Genomic DNA, 19,037 nt, shown 5'->3' on the forward strand with positions numbered 1-19,037 from the left:
TCCAAACAAGGCGGACAGTGCGCAACTTTTTGTCTAAATACTGTTTACTGTGAGCGGTGTCGGTGTTGGCATCGCTGCTGACTCCCGCTCGTCATGTCGGACACATGGAGCAACATTCAGGCGCACAAGAAGCAGCTGGACTCCCTGCGGGAGAGGCTGCAGCGGCGGCGGAAAGATCCCACACAGCTGTCCGCGGGTAGGTTCAGACCAGGGAGCGGGGCCACTAGCTGGGCAGCAACCAACGAGTGTTTATGTAAGCGAGTGATCAATTGAGTGTGCAACCGATTATTCAGTAAAATTGTTGAATCGATACGTCGCGAAATATGAAGTCAAATGACTGGTTTTTTTTGTTACTCTCGGCCAAAGTGATGTCTCAAAATGCTGCTGATACGAGCAAATGTTGGAAATAATAACGTCGATCTGGCAGCTGTCAAACTTTCAAAACAGTAACTAATTGTTTTACTGAATGGGACAAATAATACAAACCTCTTTGCATTGGATTTTAATGCTTCTTCTATATTATATGAATATTTAATATGAAAATTCAGCATTTCTTTTCAAAAGCTTCCATGTCATGTGACCCAGTGACTCCTAACCAATGCCGAATTGTATTACTAAAAATAAGACACACCTCTTTTGATTACATTTTACTGCTTCTTCTATTTTATATGAATATTTTGAATTTTTGTTGTATTTATTTCTTCTTCATAATTCCCCTGACAATAAGCAAACATACCCATATTGTGCTTCTCAAAACTGTAAAAACATGTTCAGTTTGCTACAACCACTTTGCTATGTTGATGTGTCCTATGTGGCCTGTAGTGATGAAAAATATATTATTATAAAATAGAAGAAGCGGTAAAATTTAATAAAAAGAGATGTCTTATTTGTCCCATTTAGTAATACAATTTGGCATAGTTTGGACTCACTGGGTCACATGACATGGAAGCTATTGAAGAAAAAAAAAGCCATTGTCTTATAAAACATTTTTGCAAAGTAAATACATAACACAGTAGCGATCAAAATAAGTGTGCTACATGAAATCAGTTTGACAATGTTGTCATCTAATTCTTTGGCTTCACATTGTCATGATTGAAAATGATGCAAAGTATCCTGAAATTCGATCAAACAGGACTGTTAAGTTATGGTAAACATCTGATACCTAAATGATCAGAAAAGCCTCGTCAAGCCTTTTCAAATGAGGGTGTTAACCTCTGTTGTTTCCTCTCGGTCAGACGGTGGCAGCAGCACAGAGGGCTCCACAGCCAGGAGTGACAGCCCGGCTCCGTCTGCACCGTTTCAGCCTCAGGAAGAAACGGAAAAACCACCAGACCCCGAACTAGAGAAGAGGCTGCTGGGATATCTCTCTGATCTGAGTCTTTCGATGCCAACAGACTCTCTTGCCCTCACAAATGAACTCAACAGTGTGAGTCTTTGTCGTGAGCATAAATGCATAATGCTTGTGGCAAATTTGATATCATATTAAGAACTTCATATTTCTGTTTTTATAAATTCTCCCTCTTCTGCTTGATTCTCACTCACAGTCTGGGACCGATGTCAGTCATGGATGCATCCAGAGTCTGCTGCTAAAGTTCTCCGCTCAGGAGCTCATCGAGGTCCGTCAGCCCACTTCAGCCTCTTCCTCTACCGCTTCCTCCCCCTCAATTGTGGTATCAGTGGACCACACGAAACTGTGGGCCATGATCGGGTCCGGGGCCGGAGCCCAACGGACGGGAGTCAAGAGAAAAACAGAAGATCAAACCCACCATAAAAGAGCTCCAGGCTTCTCGCCCTCCCTCCAGAGCTCGGCCTCTCCTCCGCACACTTCCTTCACCTCTCTCACACCGGCTTCCTCAACACAGATGGCGGGGCCTTCGGCGTCGGGGAGCGGGGCGGAGAAGAAGGGCAGGAGCAGCAAAAGCCAGTCGTCTCATTTGGACATGGAGATAGAGAGCCTCCTGAACCAACAGTCCACTAAAGAGCAGCAGAGCAAGAAGGTAAGAAGAAAGAGGAGCCCGACAAATATCTCCTCGACACAGCACCACGATTATTGTAATGGTGAAGTAGCTAAATTTACACAAAAGTGAAGCAGAATAGTTCTGATTACTGATGTGAATGTTATTATGCCAGGTGAGCAGAGAGATTCTGGAACTGCTGAATGCCAGCACAGCTAAGGAGCAGTCCATCGTGGAGAAGTTCCGGTCTCGCGGCCGAGCTCAGGTCCAAGAGTTCTGCGACCACGGGACCAAAGAGGAGTGTGTGCGCTCCGGGGACACACCGCAGCCGTGCACCAAGTTACACTTCCGGTCAGTCTTCCTCAGCATACTTCAAAACTTTTCTTCTGTTTGTTTATGTCTGCATGACAAAGTCTTTTATCAGACACTTTACAGCAGACATTCTCGACTGCAGAGGTTAGATTTTTAAATACATCAGATAAATGATGAGCTTGCTTTGCAGTTGAGTGTTTTTACATCTTCCTTTCTGCTTGTTTCTTGTAATCTACCTACTATTGACTGTATTGACAAATAAAGGCATAAAAACTGCAAAGAGATAATAAAAATAAAAGAAAAATATCATCTTTGACCTGAAGAGGTCACCTTAAACAAGATTAAAATACTACTCCTACCATACAGGACAATCTGAAAATGTTATAACTAGACACTGACTTCTAATGCTGATGATGTAAATGAAGTACTACATTTAAAACTTGGAAACACCTTATAACTACAACAATCAGTTTTATTTTAACCAAATGGAAAAAGATACTGCAGCTTTTTAGTTGTTTTCATCTCATAAATATTTGTTTTGTGGAGTTTCTGCTCATCCAAAATGATGCTCTACGGCAGTAAATATACCTACTCACTTCAAACCACTGGTCTACAGTAGTGGTTCTGTAACACCTACCTGGTGGTCGGGTCTCAAAATAAGTCTCATCAGTCCATAAGATGAATAATGATATATTAAGGAGCCAAAAACAAATTCAGCTGCTTAAAATGTCTATTTTCTAATTGTTTGTTTTTTTTAAAAAAATTCTTTCACAATAATTGTTATTTTCTTGTAAACTATTAGGTCATGTTATCCCTCCAGGCTTTGAAAAATGATCAGAACTAATCTGATACAAGTAGGTCACAAGTAGACGTCTTTTTAAGGGGGCACATGGAAAGAGGGTGCATCAAGGACAAATTTATAATTGAATAATCTTCACTGACATTTGTGCAGTGTAAAGATATTTGTATTATCCTCCCTGTGTTTTTTAAAGAATTCTTTGCGCTTTAGTTTTGTCGATTCTGATCCCAACATGAAGCTGTTACCATAAAATGACGTTACATAAACATGTTTACGCAGCTGGTTCACTTTGTGCTCCACATGTTCTCATTCAGTCGCATCATCAACAAGCACACAGACGAGAGCCTCGGCGACTGCTCCTTCCTCAACACTTGTTTCCACATGGACACCTGCAAGTACGTCCACTACGAGATCGACAGCCCTCCGGAGACTGAGGGATGCCTGCTGGGGCCCCAGGCTGGGACCACGGAGCTCGGGCTTCACGCGGGGGATGCAGACAGCAACGTGGGCAAACTGTTCCCCTCACAGGTGAGGACGAGAGAGGAGGGGTGAGGAAAGAGGATGAAGGGGACACAGACAGGTGTTGACAGAGGTTTTTCTTTGCAGTGGATCTGCTGTGATATCCGCTTCCTGGACGTTGCCATCCTGGGGAAGTTTGCTGTGGTGATGGCCGACCCTCCATGGGACATCCACATGGAGCTACCCTACGGCACGCTGACTGACGACGAGATGAGAAAACTCAACATTCCCATCCTGCAAGATGACGGCTTCCTCTTCCTCTGGGTCACTGGCAGGTAACTAAAACAAACAATAGTGACTTTGAGTTTATATCACTACTATTTAAACAACAAAAGATCTGAATCTGGGATATGAATCTGTGTACAATTGAAATATATAAAGATGGACGACGTGTCCCCACTACCCTTCGATGTACAAAATTTAAGCCAAAATACCCTGGATATGAGCGCCGCCATATTGTGCTATTGACGTCAGTCAATACACTCGCCCGGCTCAGTTGCAGGGACCAGCTGTTAATCAAGATGTCACACACCCTGTTTTATAGCATCAAATAACTAATTAAAACTTATCTTAAAATGTATTTGATGTGTACTTTGAAGTTTTAGTTTGGCGTGGTTTGTAACCTTTACTGCAGCTGGTCACCGATCGAGCTTTTGGGCTACATGTCAATGGAATACAAGTATTCATTTTATATTTTCAGTTCAGTATTTTGTCCCTTGTTTTTCCAGTTTTTCACTCAAAAAGTTAAAGCTTACTTAGTTAAATCAACTCGTAGTGGTGGGATATATCGAATCCAACAATACTTAGTGCACAAACAACACGGTCCTTAATCTGTGCTCCCACATACATTTTTATCTGCTCAAACTTTTCATCTGCCCGACTTCTTGTCTTGCAGGGCTATGGAGCTGGGCAGAGAGTGTCTCAGTCTGTGGGGGTAAGTTTATCCTTCTGTGCATCAACCACCATCAAGATATTGCGTTTACACCATTTAATTATTTTTTTTTTTTCTCTTAGCTATGACCGTGTGGATGAAATAATTTGGGTGAAAACCAACCAGCTCCAGAGAATCATCCGCACAGGACGGACAGGCCACTGGCTGAACCACGGGAAGGAGCACTGTCTCGTATGTCGTACTGCTCTCATGTCTTCTGTTTTGTATTTTATACTCTCTTCTTGCATGGCAGTTTGGGACGATGCCAAATAGCTAGAAGCAGAATATTGGGCTGCCACAGGCTCATTCTTTGTGGTGTCAGGTAAAAAATGTAAACCACGTGATGTTGTTTTTCTTCAGGTGGGTGTGAAGGGAAACCCTCAGGGCTTCAACAGAGGTTTGGATTGCGATGTTATTGTTGCAGAGGTAATCTCCTGTCATATTTATTTTGTATTTACCCACATAATGATTTCTACGGCCTAAAAAGGTCCATAATGTGATAAAGATTCAGCTGTTCCAACACTCTTCCAGGTCCGCTCCACCAGTCACAAACCAGATGAGATCTACGGCATGATCGAGAGACTGTCGCCCGGCACCAGGAAGATCGAGCTTTTCGGTCGACCCCACAACGTGCAGCCCAACTGGTAACACACCATCACACTTCAGTCTAAAGGGCAAGTAACTAATCTATCTATTTTAAATGCAATGATTGTAATTTTTCCGTCTACTCGTAGGGTAACTCTTGGAAACCAGCTCGATGGCATTCATCTGTTGGATCCGGAGGTCGTGGCTCGGTTTAAGAAGCGTTACCCAGACGGCGTCATCTCCAAACCCAAAAACATGCAGTGATGACTATCAGTGGTCACACACCTGGAGAAGTTTGTCTGTAGACTGTTTTTGTTCTTGTTTTTTTATACTAATGAACTCATTTCTTAAATAAATGTTGTTAATAAGATACATTGTCTGTGTCTTGGTGAAGAAAACATTAAAACCACATGCAGAAATGATGTTTTCTGTTCATGACTGTGTGTGACCTGCATATTTAATGCAGCAAAAATTCACATTCACCACCAATAAAAACACAGGAGACCTTTTTAATGTCAGATTTTTGTTATTTTGTTAGTAAACGATGAAGATACTGGTGTTTTGATGCACTGTAGATTTGAATGGCTGACAGTTACTTTTGCATTAAAGGACAAAAATTGAAGTTTTAAATTGTCACAGTCATTTGGGAGCAGTGATTTACATTCATATCTGTTCAATTTAGGCAAATACAGAACCCTGTTCATCCTACAAATCAGCAATTAGGGATTGTTTACAAACATGTAAATACAGTTTAATATCGAATGCAACCAGGAGGTTTAATTCATTATGAAAAAAAATGAAATTTAAGTGAGATGGAGACAAACATGACAAAATACCTATTAGAAAAAGTAAGTTTTGCTGTGCAGCACAGTTTACTTTATGCTTAAAAAAGAGGAACTAACAAGAGGCAAAAAACTGCAGCTGAGCATCCTCAAACCTGTAACCTGCAAATATTATACATAATGTCAACATGACCTCAATGCATTTGCTCTCGGATTAAAAGGCTCTAGGGTTTGTCACAAAGTAGGATTAGACAGTAAACCCATCACATCACTTATGACAACTGCTAATGATGGAGCCATTCTTCATCAAACTTTCAGGATCAGCGCTCATCCTGCTTGGTAATATCCCTTATTTCACATGGGCCATTATTATCATCAGCAGATTGAAAAATCAACATAAAAGGTACTCAAAAAAAATTATAAAGAAATGCAGTTAAAAAAAAAGTTAATCCAAAAGTAATGCACTTTTTGGTTGTGAATGCTGTAAACAAGTCTCTGTTGTCTCCTCTCTCATCGGTATCGTATCCATTTCGGGTCCATTCCTTTAAGAGTTCAGTCTCATGAAACTTTAATGCACAGAAATTGAAAACCAAGTCTGTTTCAGTCTGTTTTCTCCTGTCCCTTGTTGGATCTGATTAGTCATCAAGAGTTCTTTGTCGGTGGCAAGCAATGAAGGGTTAAAAGCATCAGTGGCTGTGCACGACTACTGTTGATCACATCTAAAAGGTGACGATAGATGCGTTTGCTCAGCTAACAGGCTCCCAGGTCTGAACCACAGGCTCCAAGCATGAGTGGGAAACTTTGATCCTGGAGTCCCATTCATCTCCTCAGTAAGTGGCGTCCACGGCGTTGATGTTGCTGTCCAGCTGGTGTCTGAAAGACAGCCTGGCCTTGGTGGAGAAGTATATCTGGGAGCCCCGACTCAGGCTTCCTGCTCCCTCGCTGTCACTACTCCAGGATGTGGTGGAGCACAGACGGGGCTTCATCTCTTCAATGGGAACTGAGGGGATAGAGAATCAGGCTTTAACAGGCCGCACAATGAAGAAATGGCTTTTTATTTGATCTACGTTTGAATTTCTCAAAAAGTCAGAGTGTAGTTGCTCCTCACCTGCAGCTGGAGGGCACTGCCGGCTCTTGCAGCGCTCTTTACAGCGTCTGTAGAAAGGAAAGCACTGCAGCATCTTCACACCCATGATGACAGAGATGTCTGAAGAGAAAGGAGAGACATTTTGTTTTTTTAATCAACAAAAAAATTGACAAAAACCTAAACTTACGGTCTTTTTCAATGCACAGAGTTTCCTCTAAAACAGATGTAAAGCCTCCTAAACTGCAACAGGATCAATATTTCACTCAAATATGAATCATTAGATTTTCCATGGCTGCCATTTAAGCTGCCTTATCATAATCACAACATGTCTGAGTGCCAGCTGACAGCTCCTTGTCTCCTCACCAGGTCAGGGTTTAATGGAATTATGATCCTGCACCTTCAGAGACGCGATAGCCTAATGTAAGCTGACAATATCACTGACTGGCACAGTGTCCCAGCAACAAGCCAATCCGTCAGTAGTTACAGCGCCATCATCATCATCCTGCACGCCGCCTAATCCAGGAAGAGGACGTCAATGGGCTGCGGCAGACAGAGGAATTGTTAAGTCCTCTTTTGACAACCAAACAAATTACATAGAGGTCATCTGAGAAGACAGGATCATATCTCAGCTGATGCTAAAGCTACTGTTGTCATTTTCCTCTGCCCTGAATATCCAATCTTTAGTGTAACTCTGCAGACACTATAGATCTGAATCACTGAGCAACAAGTCAGTCAAACTCATAAATTCCCCAGAGGACTGTCCCTCTATCTGCGGCGCCTCTCAATGTTAAGATAAAGTCAGGTCCACACGCCGGCACTGAGCCTTACTTACTTAGAGTAAAAAAAAAACAAAGGTATTTATTTTAGTCTAATCAGGTTAAGAAATAGGTCGGGTGAAATGGAGGTGATGGATCTCAACAGTTTCCATTGTGATGTGAGGTAAAAGAAGAGTTGTGTGGCTTTGTTGTTTCTGATGCAAATTACCTAAAGTTTTATGTATAACCTTTACATAATCAAACATCAATGACCACAGAAACAGCCCACTAAACAATGAAACTACTCATCTCCAACAAAGGCATAACACATGATGCAAACCATTTCATGAGTCCTTCCATCATAAAAAAAACAAACTAAAACTGGCTCACTTTATGACAGGAGGTGATGGTTTATAGGATGACAGGATGGGTTAACAGAGAACACAAACATGTATTACTTCAATAAGTACGGACTATTAGATCTTATTGTTCTACTTCTTATGTATGGCTTCATTAAAAACTTTCTTTTATAAAAATGAGATAAAAATAGAAACATCTATCCAGGGATGGAGGGTTGGCACAACCACTAAGAGACACACAAAAAAAACAAAAACACAAAGAGACAAAAAAAAGGCTACAAAAACATGCATAATGGCCACAAAGTGCTGCAAAACAACTATAAGAGGCACAGAACAACCGGGAGGAGACATTAAAAACAATGCCATACAGGCCCAAATAGATGCGAAACAACTTAAAATACATGCAAGAGACTCAAAAGAGAAGCAAAACAACTGCAGAGAGACTCATAACAACAACAAAGAGATTCAAAATGACTATGAAGTGACACAAAATGGCTACGAAAAGATGAAAACTATAGAGACTCAGAACGACTAAAAAGATTTGCAAAATGACTGCAAAGAGGCTAAAACGACTACAAAATTAGCAAAACAACTCAAAAAAGAGACTCAAAACAACCACAAAAATATTCAATACCACTGCGGAGAGACTCAAAATGACGTTTAAAGACACAGCGTCTGAATCCAACAGCTTACTTCAGTCTGATGAGAAAATCCATTACTGTGATAGTGCACTCAGCTCTATTATTCATTAATCACAGACTTGTATACCTGATGTCAAACAGTAAACTGTGACTGCAACACACTGCAGAACAGTGTTTGTCTAACATCTTTTCCCCCTTTTTTTTCACTGTTTACTGCGGACGCCTCGTGCTGCTTGAGTCACTTTCGTGGAGACGTGACAGCTCACACATACGCACACAGACTCACAGAGCTGCTGTGGCTGCTGAGCGGAGACAGATTTCACAGTCTCTCCTTTTGCAGATACGTTCACACGGACAACGCTCTTTTTTTCTTAACCATCTAATGCACCTCCCTTCTCGTTTTCACGCAGGTGTGGCTGTGAAACCCTATCCCATTTACAGGCACAGAGAATCCATTATGGTTGGGTCAATTTAGAGGTTCTGCCTGTGAAATGAGAACTCACGGTATAGCACACATTGTGAAGGAAAGAGCACAGGGACAGAACAGGCTGACCATGTTTTCCCCCACCTGAGTTCATTATAGTTGCGCAGAGATTATAAATTCTTTGTGTTTGGTAACCCACTGTGGACTTTTCTCATTAAAACAATGTGTTACACACACTCGATATCAAGGCCCTGGTCAGTGGTGAGGAATTCTGGGCCCAGATCATGATTGGCTGTGGGGGTCTGGCAGCGTGAAGCAGCCTGGAGGAGAAAAACAACCTCAGATGGCAAACACACAAACACACCCAGAGAACACAGACACAAGCCACACTGACCAGAGAGAAGAAGATTAAGACCAAAATGTTAAAAACAAGAACGAAGACCTCGAACTTGAACTTGAACACTTTACGAGCAATTCACAGCACCTGAATTATGTGGTTTGACTTGTTCCATCAGTGGTGGCTCAGTTATGAAGCTGAGAATTACACAATCCTTGCAGAGAAGCATCAGCAAAGTGGCTTGTGGCTTGTTTTATTCATTTTGAGTGCATGTTTGTGCATGTGTGTGGTTAGAGGGAAATGTTTGAGACAACTTAAACCTGTTTGCAGAGCACAATCCTGACATACAGTCAAATGTTTCCCTCTGCAGTCCCCACGCAGCCCCTTATCTGCTCTGTAAACAATGTTAAAGCAAGCAGCAGAGCCCATACGCTTACAGTAACTTGATAAGGATCTTCCCACAGCACCACATTTCCTCTGAGCTCCCCTTTTCCACTGAGGCTTTTTGAAAAAAAAAACCAGGGCAGTCCTGTGTCACTGCCCTCAACACAAAGCCTCACACAGGCCTGCCAGGCGGGATGACGCACACACTACTCTGTGCATGTATACCTGCACAAATGTGTGTGTGTATGTGTGTGTGTGTCCATTTATAGCAGCATACAATCCGCTTTCATTCATATTCATCACAGCCGGTGGATAAAGCAGCTTTTAAGGTGTTTCCATAGAGCTTTCATAGAGCAGACAATGGCAGTAATGATGTTTATCATCAATGGTGGAAAGTACTGTGTTTAAATACACCTTTAAATTGTACTTATACTGCTACTTCACTACATTTCTTTGACAGCTTTAGTTACTGCACTGATGAAGATTTTACAACACAACGTACTCAGTTTAAAATATTAAATGTTTAGTGAAAGGAGCTAAAGTTAGCTTGAACCTGACCTGCCTCACAATTAAAATGCAGCTTACACATCAAATCCATCATTAAAATAATAATATATATAAAAGTATACCACTGAAAGGCATCATCCTGCAAAATTAGAACTTTTGATACTCAAAGTACATTTGCTGATTACACTTTTGTACTTTTACTCAAGTAGAATTTGGGATGAACAACTTTAGGGACTGTATAAAATCTGTTGTTGCGGTGAGGGAGGCTGGACCTTTTCACTTTTGTAAAAAAATGCAACCCCCATTACGTAACCCTCAGAGTTACTGAACAATCCTCCAAGAAGAATGCTGTATCGGCGTCCTGTACAACATGCCAAAACCAATAAACAGCGTTGGTACAATTTGTTCAGCCTCATGTGCAGCGATTAAAACCTGAACATCTTAATGGAACTTCAAATGTTACAAATTCATAAAATCCTGAGAAGGAGAACAAAACTTTTGATCTTTTCAGTGACAGAATGTAATTAAGTACATTAACTTAAGTCGTGTACTTAAGTACAATTTTGACGTACTTGTACTGTAAAACACATTCTGATTATCAGAAAAACGATCAGTCAAACCATGGTTTACAGTATCTACATACATTTATAGTTTACTTTTACTTGTACTTTTGACACTTAAGTGTACCTTATGCCAGAAAATTACTTTTGATACTAGAGCCCATTTAATATCACTTAAACCAAAGTAATATTTTAACACGATATCTCTACTTTTACTCAAGTAAGACTTTTGGGTACTTTTTACAACACTGGGCACCATTGTGCACGTTCATAAAACCCAGATACAGAGACAAAACTGTAACTAAATACATATAGTGAAGTAGTGTACTTAAGTAGTGTAAGTAAGGACATTTTTGAAGTATTAGTTCTTTACTTGAGTATTTCCATTTTCTGCAACTTTATACTTCCACTACACTAGATTTTGGAAGCAGTACTTTTGACTCCATTACATTTATTTGATGACTTTAGTTACTTTGCAGACTGCACGCTGAACCAGAACTGAAGTAGCACCTTTTTTAAATGTATTTATTTTATTGGCAATTAAATAAAAACAACAACAAAAACAAAAACACTGATTCTGATCATCATTATTGGATCCCATAATCATCCATGCACACTTTACTTTTGATACTTAAGTGCAGATACTTTAAGACTTTTGCTCAAGTAGGGCCAACTGTTAAAAGTGAAAGTCAACCATATAAATAAAGTAATATCTCAACACAACTTCTATATATTGCAATAGGAAAGCTGATATCAAACATAAATTAACGATGGGAAAAAAATTAAAGCCTCTCCCCTGCTCCCTGTCTCACTTTCAGCTGAGAAAAGATTCCTCCCTCTTTTCTGACCCCTCAAATAATTTTCGTACGGTCCCTAACCTTAAAATGGAGAATTTGCACCGTTTCACTCAAATAAAGAAAACTTCCTCCACCTCTGTTTTTTATCATGCTCAATCTAATTAACGCTCCTTTAATTTACAGTTCCAGGTGCGCGTGCAGGACGCGTAGGCCTCTGCGCGCATGCGTGCGTGAGGTTGAATGAGAGGCTTCACCAGACAGGATAATCTGAGCTTTCATCTCGCGCGCTACGCATCACTTATCCCCTCTCTGTCTCCGTGGGTAATCTATTAAAGACGTGCCTGTTTACATATTTAAAACGACTGGAGTGGAAGCCTCCATTATCTGCTCATTTAAGCGTGAAAATGACACATCTGAAGCTCTGATTTCACGTCATAAGGCCCAAATTGAACACAGCTTGCTGGACAGTTAAAGAGAATAATAGGTGATTTATTCAGGCGTGCAGAATAACGTTTGACAAGTGGTTTTCACTGAACAGAAGTCCACAAAAAAAGACCTCAGCATACCAGACAGGCTTATTTATGATCAGGGAACCCTCCCACTGACACACCTCCTGCCCCAAAAACCAAGAAAACAACCCTGACACTCAGCTGCTTTTGAGCTTCACCCTTTATTTTGCATTTTTTTAAATATAAATTTAACCCATTTTAGATTTTTGTCTCTAGAGATCCTGAGCTTTCCAATTTGAGGTTTAAATTGGATAAATTGAGCCACCTACCTGGTTAAATGGACTTTGAGACTTGAAGACAGGCAGAGGACAATTTTATATTCTTGAAAAAGTTCCCACGACTGCTCTCACTTCATCTGCGTGTCCTCGTCGCTTCCCCTCATTAAAATGTGCGTCCCTCGGATCGGAGCGCGTCCTCAAATGTGCGCCCTTGTTGGCAGTGTGGAGAGGAGGTTTCAGTGGCGCGGAGCGACTGAACTTTAAATAGCTAATCCCTGGTGCATGGCGAGCTGACACGCCTGCTTTCTCTCACCCTCCTCCCTCCCTCTGAGCTCCACACTCTCCTTCCCCATTTGCTGCCTCTCACCCATCCCACATGGCCCACACACACACACACACACACACACACACTCTGCACACACTTCCTCCTGCATGCTCTGCTGTGTTTTGCCTCTGCCTCATTCACATATTTGTTGATAGAGATAACACTAAACATTTGATCAGAATTAGCCTTCAGGTGTTGAAAAAAATAGCTTGTCTGTCCTGCGGTGCACGGATCATGAAGGATGAAGTCATGAGTGCAAACAGATAACAGGTCAAAATTAGGGAGATTTGACGTCTTGAACTGTGATCAACAAGATGTAATCATATTTCAACAATAGACTCCTTAATCCTCCCTGGCTGTTTAAGTGCATTAATCACTGATGAAGTCATTTCACCGCCTTCTGATTCATTTAAGGGCTTTTTCCAAGCCTGCTGGACGAGGCCAGAGGTCACCAGAGGCTCTAGGACTTCGATACTGCCGCTGGTAAGGTTGTTTTTTATAATTATAATTATTTCCTAAAGGAACAGTTCACCCAAAAATGAAAATTCAGGCATTATCTACTCACCCCACACAGAACGTTCTCCTCAACAGCTGAAGTAGATGGGGTAAACAATGAGGGAAACAAACACAAAATGGCTCCGTACAGCTCTTCTGGCGTAATCCAAGTCTCCGGAAACTCCGAGAGCCCAACTGATTTGAAAAGATGTTTTTTACACCATTTTAAAAGCCAAAATCACTGTAGATGCTAAGCTAAAAGCGTTAGCGCACACCCCAGCTGCGCATTGATGGAGTAAATAATATCTTTTTGAATCAGTTTTGGGATGTCGAAGTCTCTAGAAGCCGAGAGATCCCAAACTGATTTGAAAAGACATTATTCAAACCCTTTTTAAGATGAAATCCTCAATGTAGCTGCTGAGCTAATAGCGTTAGCACACACCCCATCTGAAGCGGGTACATGAGCTCGAATGCCTGTCAATTTTGACTGTCAAAGGGTGTAAATAACATCTTTTCTCATTAATTTGGGATCTCGAGGCCTCTGGAGACTTGGATTATTGCTGTGTGGGGCCATTTTAAGTTTTTTTCAGTTGGTTTTTATACTCCCATCTACTTCAGTTGTTGAGGTGAATGCTGCAATGCTGTTTTGCTGTGAAGCTCCAATAATTGTTCCTTTAACTGTATTACTACACCTCCCTCTTCTTTTTTAGAAATGTATTTTAATATTTAAACTGTTGACACACTTTTGATGTACATATTATGTATAAATCTAACGGCAAAACAAATGGAAGGTGCAGACCTATGCACAAAAAAATGACAGGAACACACTTCCCTCAATGAAAATATTATGTGAAGGAGACACAATATAAACATAATTTCTTACTTAAATAATACGTAGGAAAAAGGTTGGGATGATAGTGGATGTGTGTGTATATAACTTCCACATGACCGTCACCTCATGTCTTAAACACATATGTGATTCAGTTTTACAAGGAGCCTAATGTTTTAATTATAATCAGTTTAAACACCCAAACAGAATAAAAATGCTCCATATAAACACCTCAATCGGAATAAACAGACCCAAACTGAACAAAATTTCAATCAGTTGCAGACGTAGTTAAAACCCTTTTCCACTTACCAAAGATGGCGGCCTCTAAGGTTAACAGTTCCTCTGCGGACAGTTTGTTTTTAATACAAGACAACTTAACATAGACAACGATAGGTATCCATCTTTGGGACAGGGAGCTGATTAAACACGCACCAGAGGAGATTAAATATCCAATGAGGAAGTGGAAAGCATGACAAAACATCACTTGAGATCTCAATTCTTCAATTGGGATGATTTCAATCGGACCGAAGAAATATTGTCCATGTAAACAAAGCCACTGTTTGAGCGCTGAAAGAAAAGGGAGACCTAATTGTGGAGGAAATCCCTACCTATCCTGTTAGAGTGAGAGGGTTTTAGTCTGGAGTGGATCGAACATACCGAGAAGAATTAACCAGCAACAGTCACAGATCCCCGTTAAGACCCTCCTCATGAAATACAAGGAATACACTCACTTGGATTTATTCTTAAATAGATTTCTTGTCCTTGAAAATACACCAACAGTGTGCAGAATTCCTGACAGCAGCCCGCCTCATCAACAAGACCCGGGACCACCACGGATACAGACTCTCAGCCTGCCCCGCAGACACTTCATACAACAGTTTTTATCACTGCTGTAAACTTCTGAGCATTGCTTGGTCAATATTCTGCACTTTCCTCTTGGTTTCAAACACTAAATAGGTATTTTCATTTAAAAAAACAGATACATTTTGACATATGCTTCAGACTGGTTCTGATTGTTGTCTTGAAACTCAATCTAATGGCAGAAATCCAAAATGTGAATCAACACGAGCAAGTAATCACTTGTTTCACTGAAATCTGTGCAGCGTTTTGAGATATCACGGTGAGAGGCATTCGAGGTAACATAGGGCGTACACGTGACCCTTTCAAGGAAAAGAGGTGTTGCTTCTTTTGTAAACAGCACCTATCCGTCATGTAGGAGTCACGCAGAGCTGGTTGCAGCCTGCTGGTTGAGGTTGTTGTACCCACATATCTTTATGCAATGCACAGTACGTGTAAACACAAGATTTACGTCAAAACGCCGTAAATAGCATAAAGTCAAATACCCAAAGCAGGGACGAGAGACAGCCCATGTTTGTGAGCGTGCACCAACATGATGCCTGTAAACCAGAACATTCGTCATGTTATCTGGAGGCAAAACCTGGAAAATAGATTAAAATCTGACTCACACGCTCTCTACACAGACACTTATAGAGAAACTGAGAGGAAACCTCGGCTGCTCTGGGCCCATTCGATGGTTTATTACAGTTTATTAGCTTTCGGCTCCGTGTTTAAGGCTTATTGAGGCCTTTGTCCTGGTGGAAATGTACCCAGATGAGCTCTCAGCCTGAGTCTGTGCCTGCTGGTTAGAAATCACCCAGGAAACAGTCTGTGTGACAGCAGGCACATTTCTTAAGCTGGTTCTGCACTGTGAACTGCAACAGGGACTTACCCACAAGATTAGTCATTTTTCTCACATTGAATTCATATGGGAATATCAGCTTTGTTCAGTATAATGGAAATACACTAAGATGCACATTAACAGCTTGTAATCAGATATTCTCATGAGGTATATGATATGCCGCTTTCTACTGTTCCCTGTTTTATCCGGCACGTTTTCATGATGATAGCAAAAATCTGTGTATACACGTTTCAGTGTAAAAGTGGTATTACTGCGATTTTCTAAAGTACATTGTTGGTAACCAGGATTTGGAATGGATGGAAGGTTATACCTCCAACTGTTTCATGCTTTACAGCAGCTTTGAACTCTGTGCGGTCCGCGTGAAAGTCCAGTCGTACCCACAAAGCCGTGCCTCGATTCTCGTGCAATACGTGCATGTGCACATGTACAGATTCACACCTGTGGATGTGGGTGAAGGACGGATGTCCTTTGATTCGACATTGTCTCTAATTTTAAATCCACTCTGTGTGGATGATTGACAGCATAAAACTTGGTCCACAAGAGTTAAACATCTACAGGCATCCAACCAGAAAAAGACTGATTTCAGATTATAGACATATTTTTATTAGTGATTAACTTGCACAGTTTTCTCACTTTTCATGATGAATAGTCTCATGCAATCAGGACAATTTTCAACCCTTTATTTATGCCAAATTTAACCTTCCTCATTGTTCGTTTCATAATCTAAACCTTTGGGATTATGAAAGCGTGTTAAACAACAGCCCTTTTCTTTGCAACAGATTCCCATCGCGCACTGAGGTTACTGTCATTCCTTCACAGAGAGTCAAGTGGTGCCTCAGTGGTGTCACCTCGGTGCATTCAGACACTCGTTCCTCTCCTTGTAAGGTGACAAGTGTCCCTGCCAGGCTGCCAGTGGCCCCAAGTATGATTACTAGCTTCCTGTGAGCCCACCAGGAGGCTCAGATATCAAGAACTGAACCACTCCCACTGTCCCATTGGCCTCAAGTGCCATCGTGATATCAGACACTTTGAGCCAGGGGACCAACTGGGTGGCAAGTGGAAAGCGACATTGTCATAATACTGACATCATCCCCTGTGAATTGTTGCTCCACTGGTAATTTAATCCCTCAGTGCCACTGCTCCACTGGCTGAGAGACAGGAATAGCAGCACTGTGAACGTGCAGGAAGGATGAAGACAGAAAGAGCAAGAGGCAGGAGAGGGGCAAAAGTAGCCCATCCTAAAATACTCTGAGGTAAAAGGTCAAACCTGGGCCCTTACAAACTTTGTTGTGTAAATGATTCATGCTTACTCAAAGTTTTGGGATTTGGTCCAGTAGATTGCCTCAGCAAGCAGCAGTGACACGTCCACAATGGCTGCAACTTAATCCTTTGGCAACACTGACACTTATAAACACTTATAAATTGTCACTTCTACATTTTCTATTGACTATTAAATAAAGGTAGAAAATACTTAAAAATTAACAATAAAAAACAAAAAAATACTTCAGACTTCCATAAAAATGTCCAAAACATAAGGTAAACAAAAATCGTCTACCTTGTTAACTCGCTGCTATCGTTCTGTGAGCATGTGTGTGTAATGGGTGGCTATTTGTGAAGCACTTTGGCTAAAAGTGCTATTTAATTGCAACCATTAACGATAAATGTTCTTCCCTTCTCTCTTATTAATCATTTTACGACACTTAACATTTGAATTGCGAGCGAGTTAAGGACGATTTCTTCCCCGGCCAGCTTGTTTTGTGTGGAATTTCATGAGATTGCATCAGAAAAATGAGGGTTTATTAGTGCAGTCAGTGTACGTGAGTTTATGAGCTTTTCGGAGCAGCAATATATGTGTGCAGTCACACCCATCTAATCACATCTAAATCCAGGCTAATTTGATTTTAAATTGCCCTCCATGCCTTCAAAACAAATGTATTAATAGTTTCTTCACCCTGCAGTGATTTTTAAAAAATAGTTTTGCAGCTATACAGTTAATGTCTTGCAGAACTAATGTTGATCTGAGTGTAAATCAGAGACCTATTAAGATATCGTATTCACTAACTAAAATCAAGTCGGATTGCAGGATCAAACCAGTTCTCTGTGTGTGTGTTTAGATGTCCCCCACCCCAAATGTGTGTTTCTTGTTCCCTCCCTCAGCACTCCAGACATTCCCACACCCAGAGTTTGTTGATTTTCTGTTGATGTTGGCATGCTTCAGTGGAGCCGGGACCGGGACTGACTGGCTGAGGTCACTCAGGGCTGGTTCCATTCCCTGTCACCCTCCTCAATATCCTCAGGCTGCTCCCTCCCTCCCTCTGTTTGTCACTTATCTCATGCTTCTTTCTGTTTTCACACCACCGAGAGAAATCCAGACACATCAACTGTTCTCTGTGATTATATTAATCCTGAAGTGCATGGGGGAAGGAGTCTAATCTTGGTTGTATCCGACATACTGTACAAATCAGCTGATAATGGTGTGTGGAGTAAATAGCTCATCTGAGGGCGAAGAGCAGAGTGGCTTTACTTCACAGGAAAGCAGTGAGATTGAGAAAAAAGGGTGTACTCAGGCTGGCAATGCAAAATAGACCCTAACCCTAACTCTAGGGCTGTCAGCATACCTTAGCAGATATCGCGACCAGTTTAAGACCTGAAAAACAGGTTCCATCTTCATGTTTTTTAGGAGTTTTTGTGCGATCCTACCATAAAATGTCCTTTTTTATTTGTCTGAATATCAGTGCAGTGTGGTAAGCAATTAAGCCAAGTCAATGTATCTATTGAGCATGCAGAAAACAAGAAAACGCTCTTGAAAAGTAAAAAAAAGAATAGTCAGAAAGTTAAGTAAAAGATAGATATTTAGTTTAAAAGTGCTGACAGAGTTGTAAACAAACTTGCTGAATGTACCTGACTGTCTCCTTTGTGGCTTTGCTTGGGTCATCGTGTGCTTGACATAATTACAGGGTGGGATACACGGCTCAGTTATCACTTACGTGTGTCTGACTCTGTGCCACTTACAGCATGACTGTTGCTTTTACATGTGGTTGTTGGTGTGCTGAGGCGATTTCAACCACAGATGAGCATAGAAATATTAGTTCGATTAAAATTGTAATCGCTTTGCACGCATCGATTTGTACCATTTACCTGCTCTGTCCACATTGTGTTTTCACGAGCCTGGACCGTACTGGCCATTTCTGCTTGTCCTCACCCTGTTTTTCCCTTCTGCCTCCTCTT

General features: G+C 41.2%; 2 protein-coding genes across 2 annotated transcripts; one reads left to right on the top strand and one right to left on the bottom strand.

The window, feature by feature from the left end:
- Nucleotides 1–80: 80 nt before the first annotated feature.
- Nucleotides 81–5,473, top strand: mettl3 (methyltransferase like 3). Its single transcript, XM_073475381.1, has 11 exons — nucleotides 81–196; nucleotides 1,236–1,426; nucleotides 1,545–1,997; nucleotides 2,131–2,306; nucleotides 3,381–3,594; nucleotides 3,673–3,860; nucleotides 4,481–4,519; nucleotides 4,600–4,708; nucleotides 4,877–4,942; nucleotides 5,048–5,160; nucleotides 5,251–5,473. Exons 1-11 carry the CDS (start codon nucleotides 94–96, stop codon nucleotides 5,363–5,365), a joined length of 1,767 nt encoding a protein of 588 aa, XP_073331482.1. The 5' UTR covers nucleotides 81–93; the 3' UTR covers nucleotides 5,366–5,473.
- Nucleotides 5,474–5,654: 181 nt separating this feature from the next.
- Nucleotides 5,655–12,695, bottom strand: LOC141003904 (uncharacterized). The gene is made up of 3 exons (XM_073475383.1): nucleotides 12,513–12,695; nucleotides 6,992–7,090; nucleotides 5,655–6,883 (listed from the first exon to the last, which is right to left on the bottom strand). The coding sequence occupies exons 2-3, from the start codon at nucleotides 7,074–7,076 to the stop codon at nucleotides 6,711–6,713; spliced, it is 258 nt and encodes an 85-aa protein (XP_073331484.1). The 5' UTR covers nucleotides 7,077–7,090; nucleotides 12,513–12,695; the 3' UTR covers nucleotides 5,655–6,710.
- Between the last annotated feature and the right edge of the window lie 6,342 nt (nucleotides 12,696–19,037).

The sequence above is a fragment of the Pagrus major genome, chromosome 10, assembly GCF_040436345.1.
Source record: "Pagrus major chromosome 10, Pma_NU_1.0".
Classification (NCBI taxonomy): domain Eukaryota; kingdom Metazoa; phylum Chordata; class Actinopteri; order Spariformes; family Sparidae; genus Pagrus; species Pagrus major.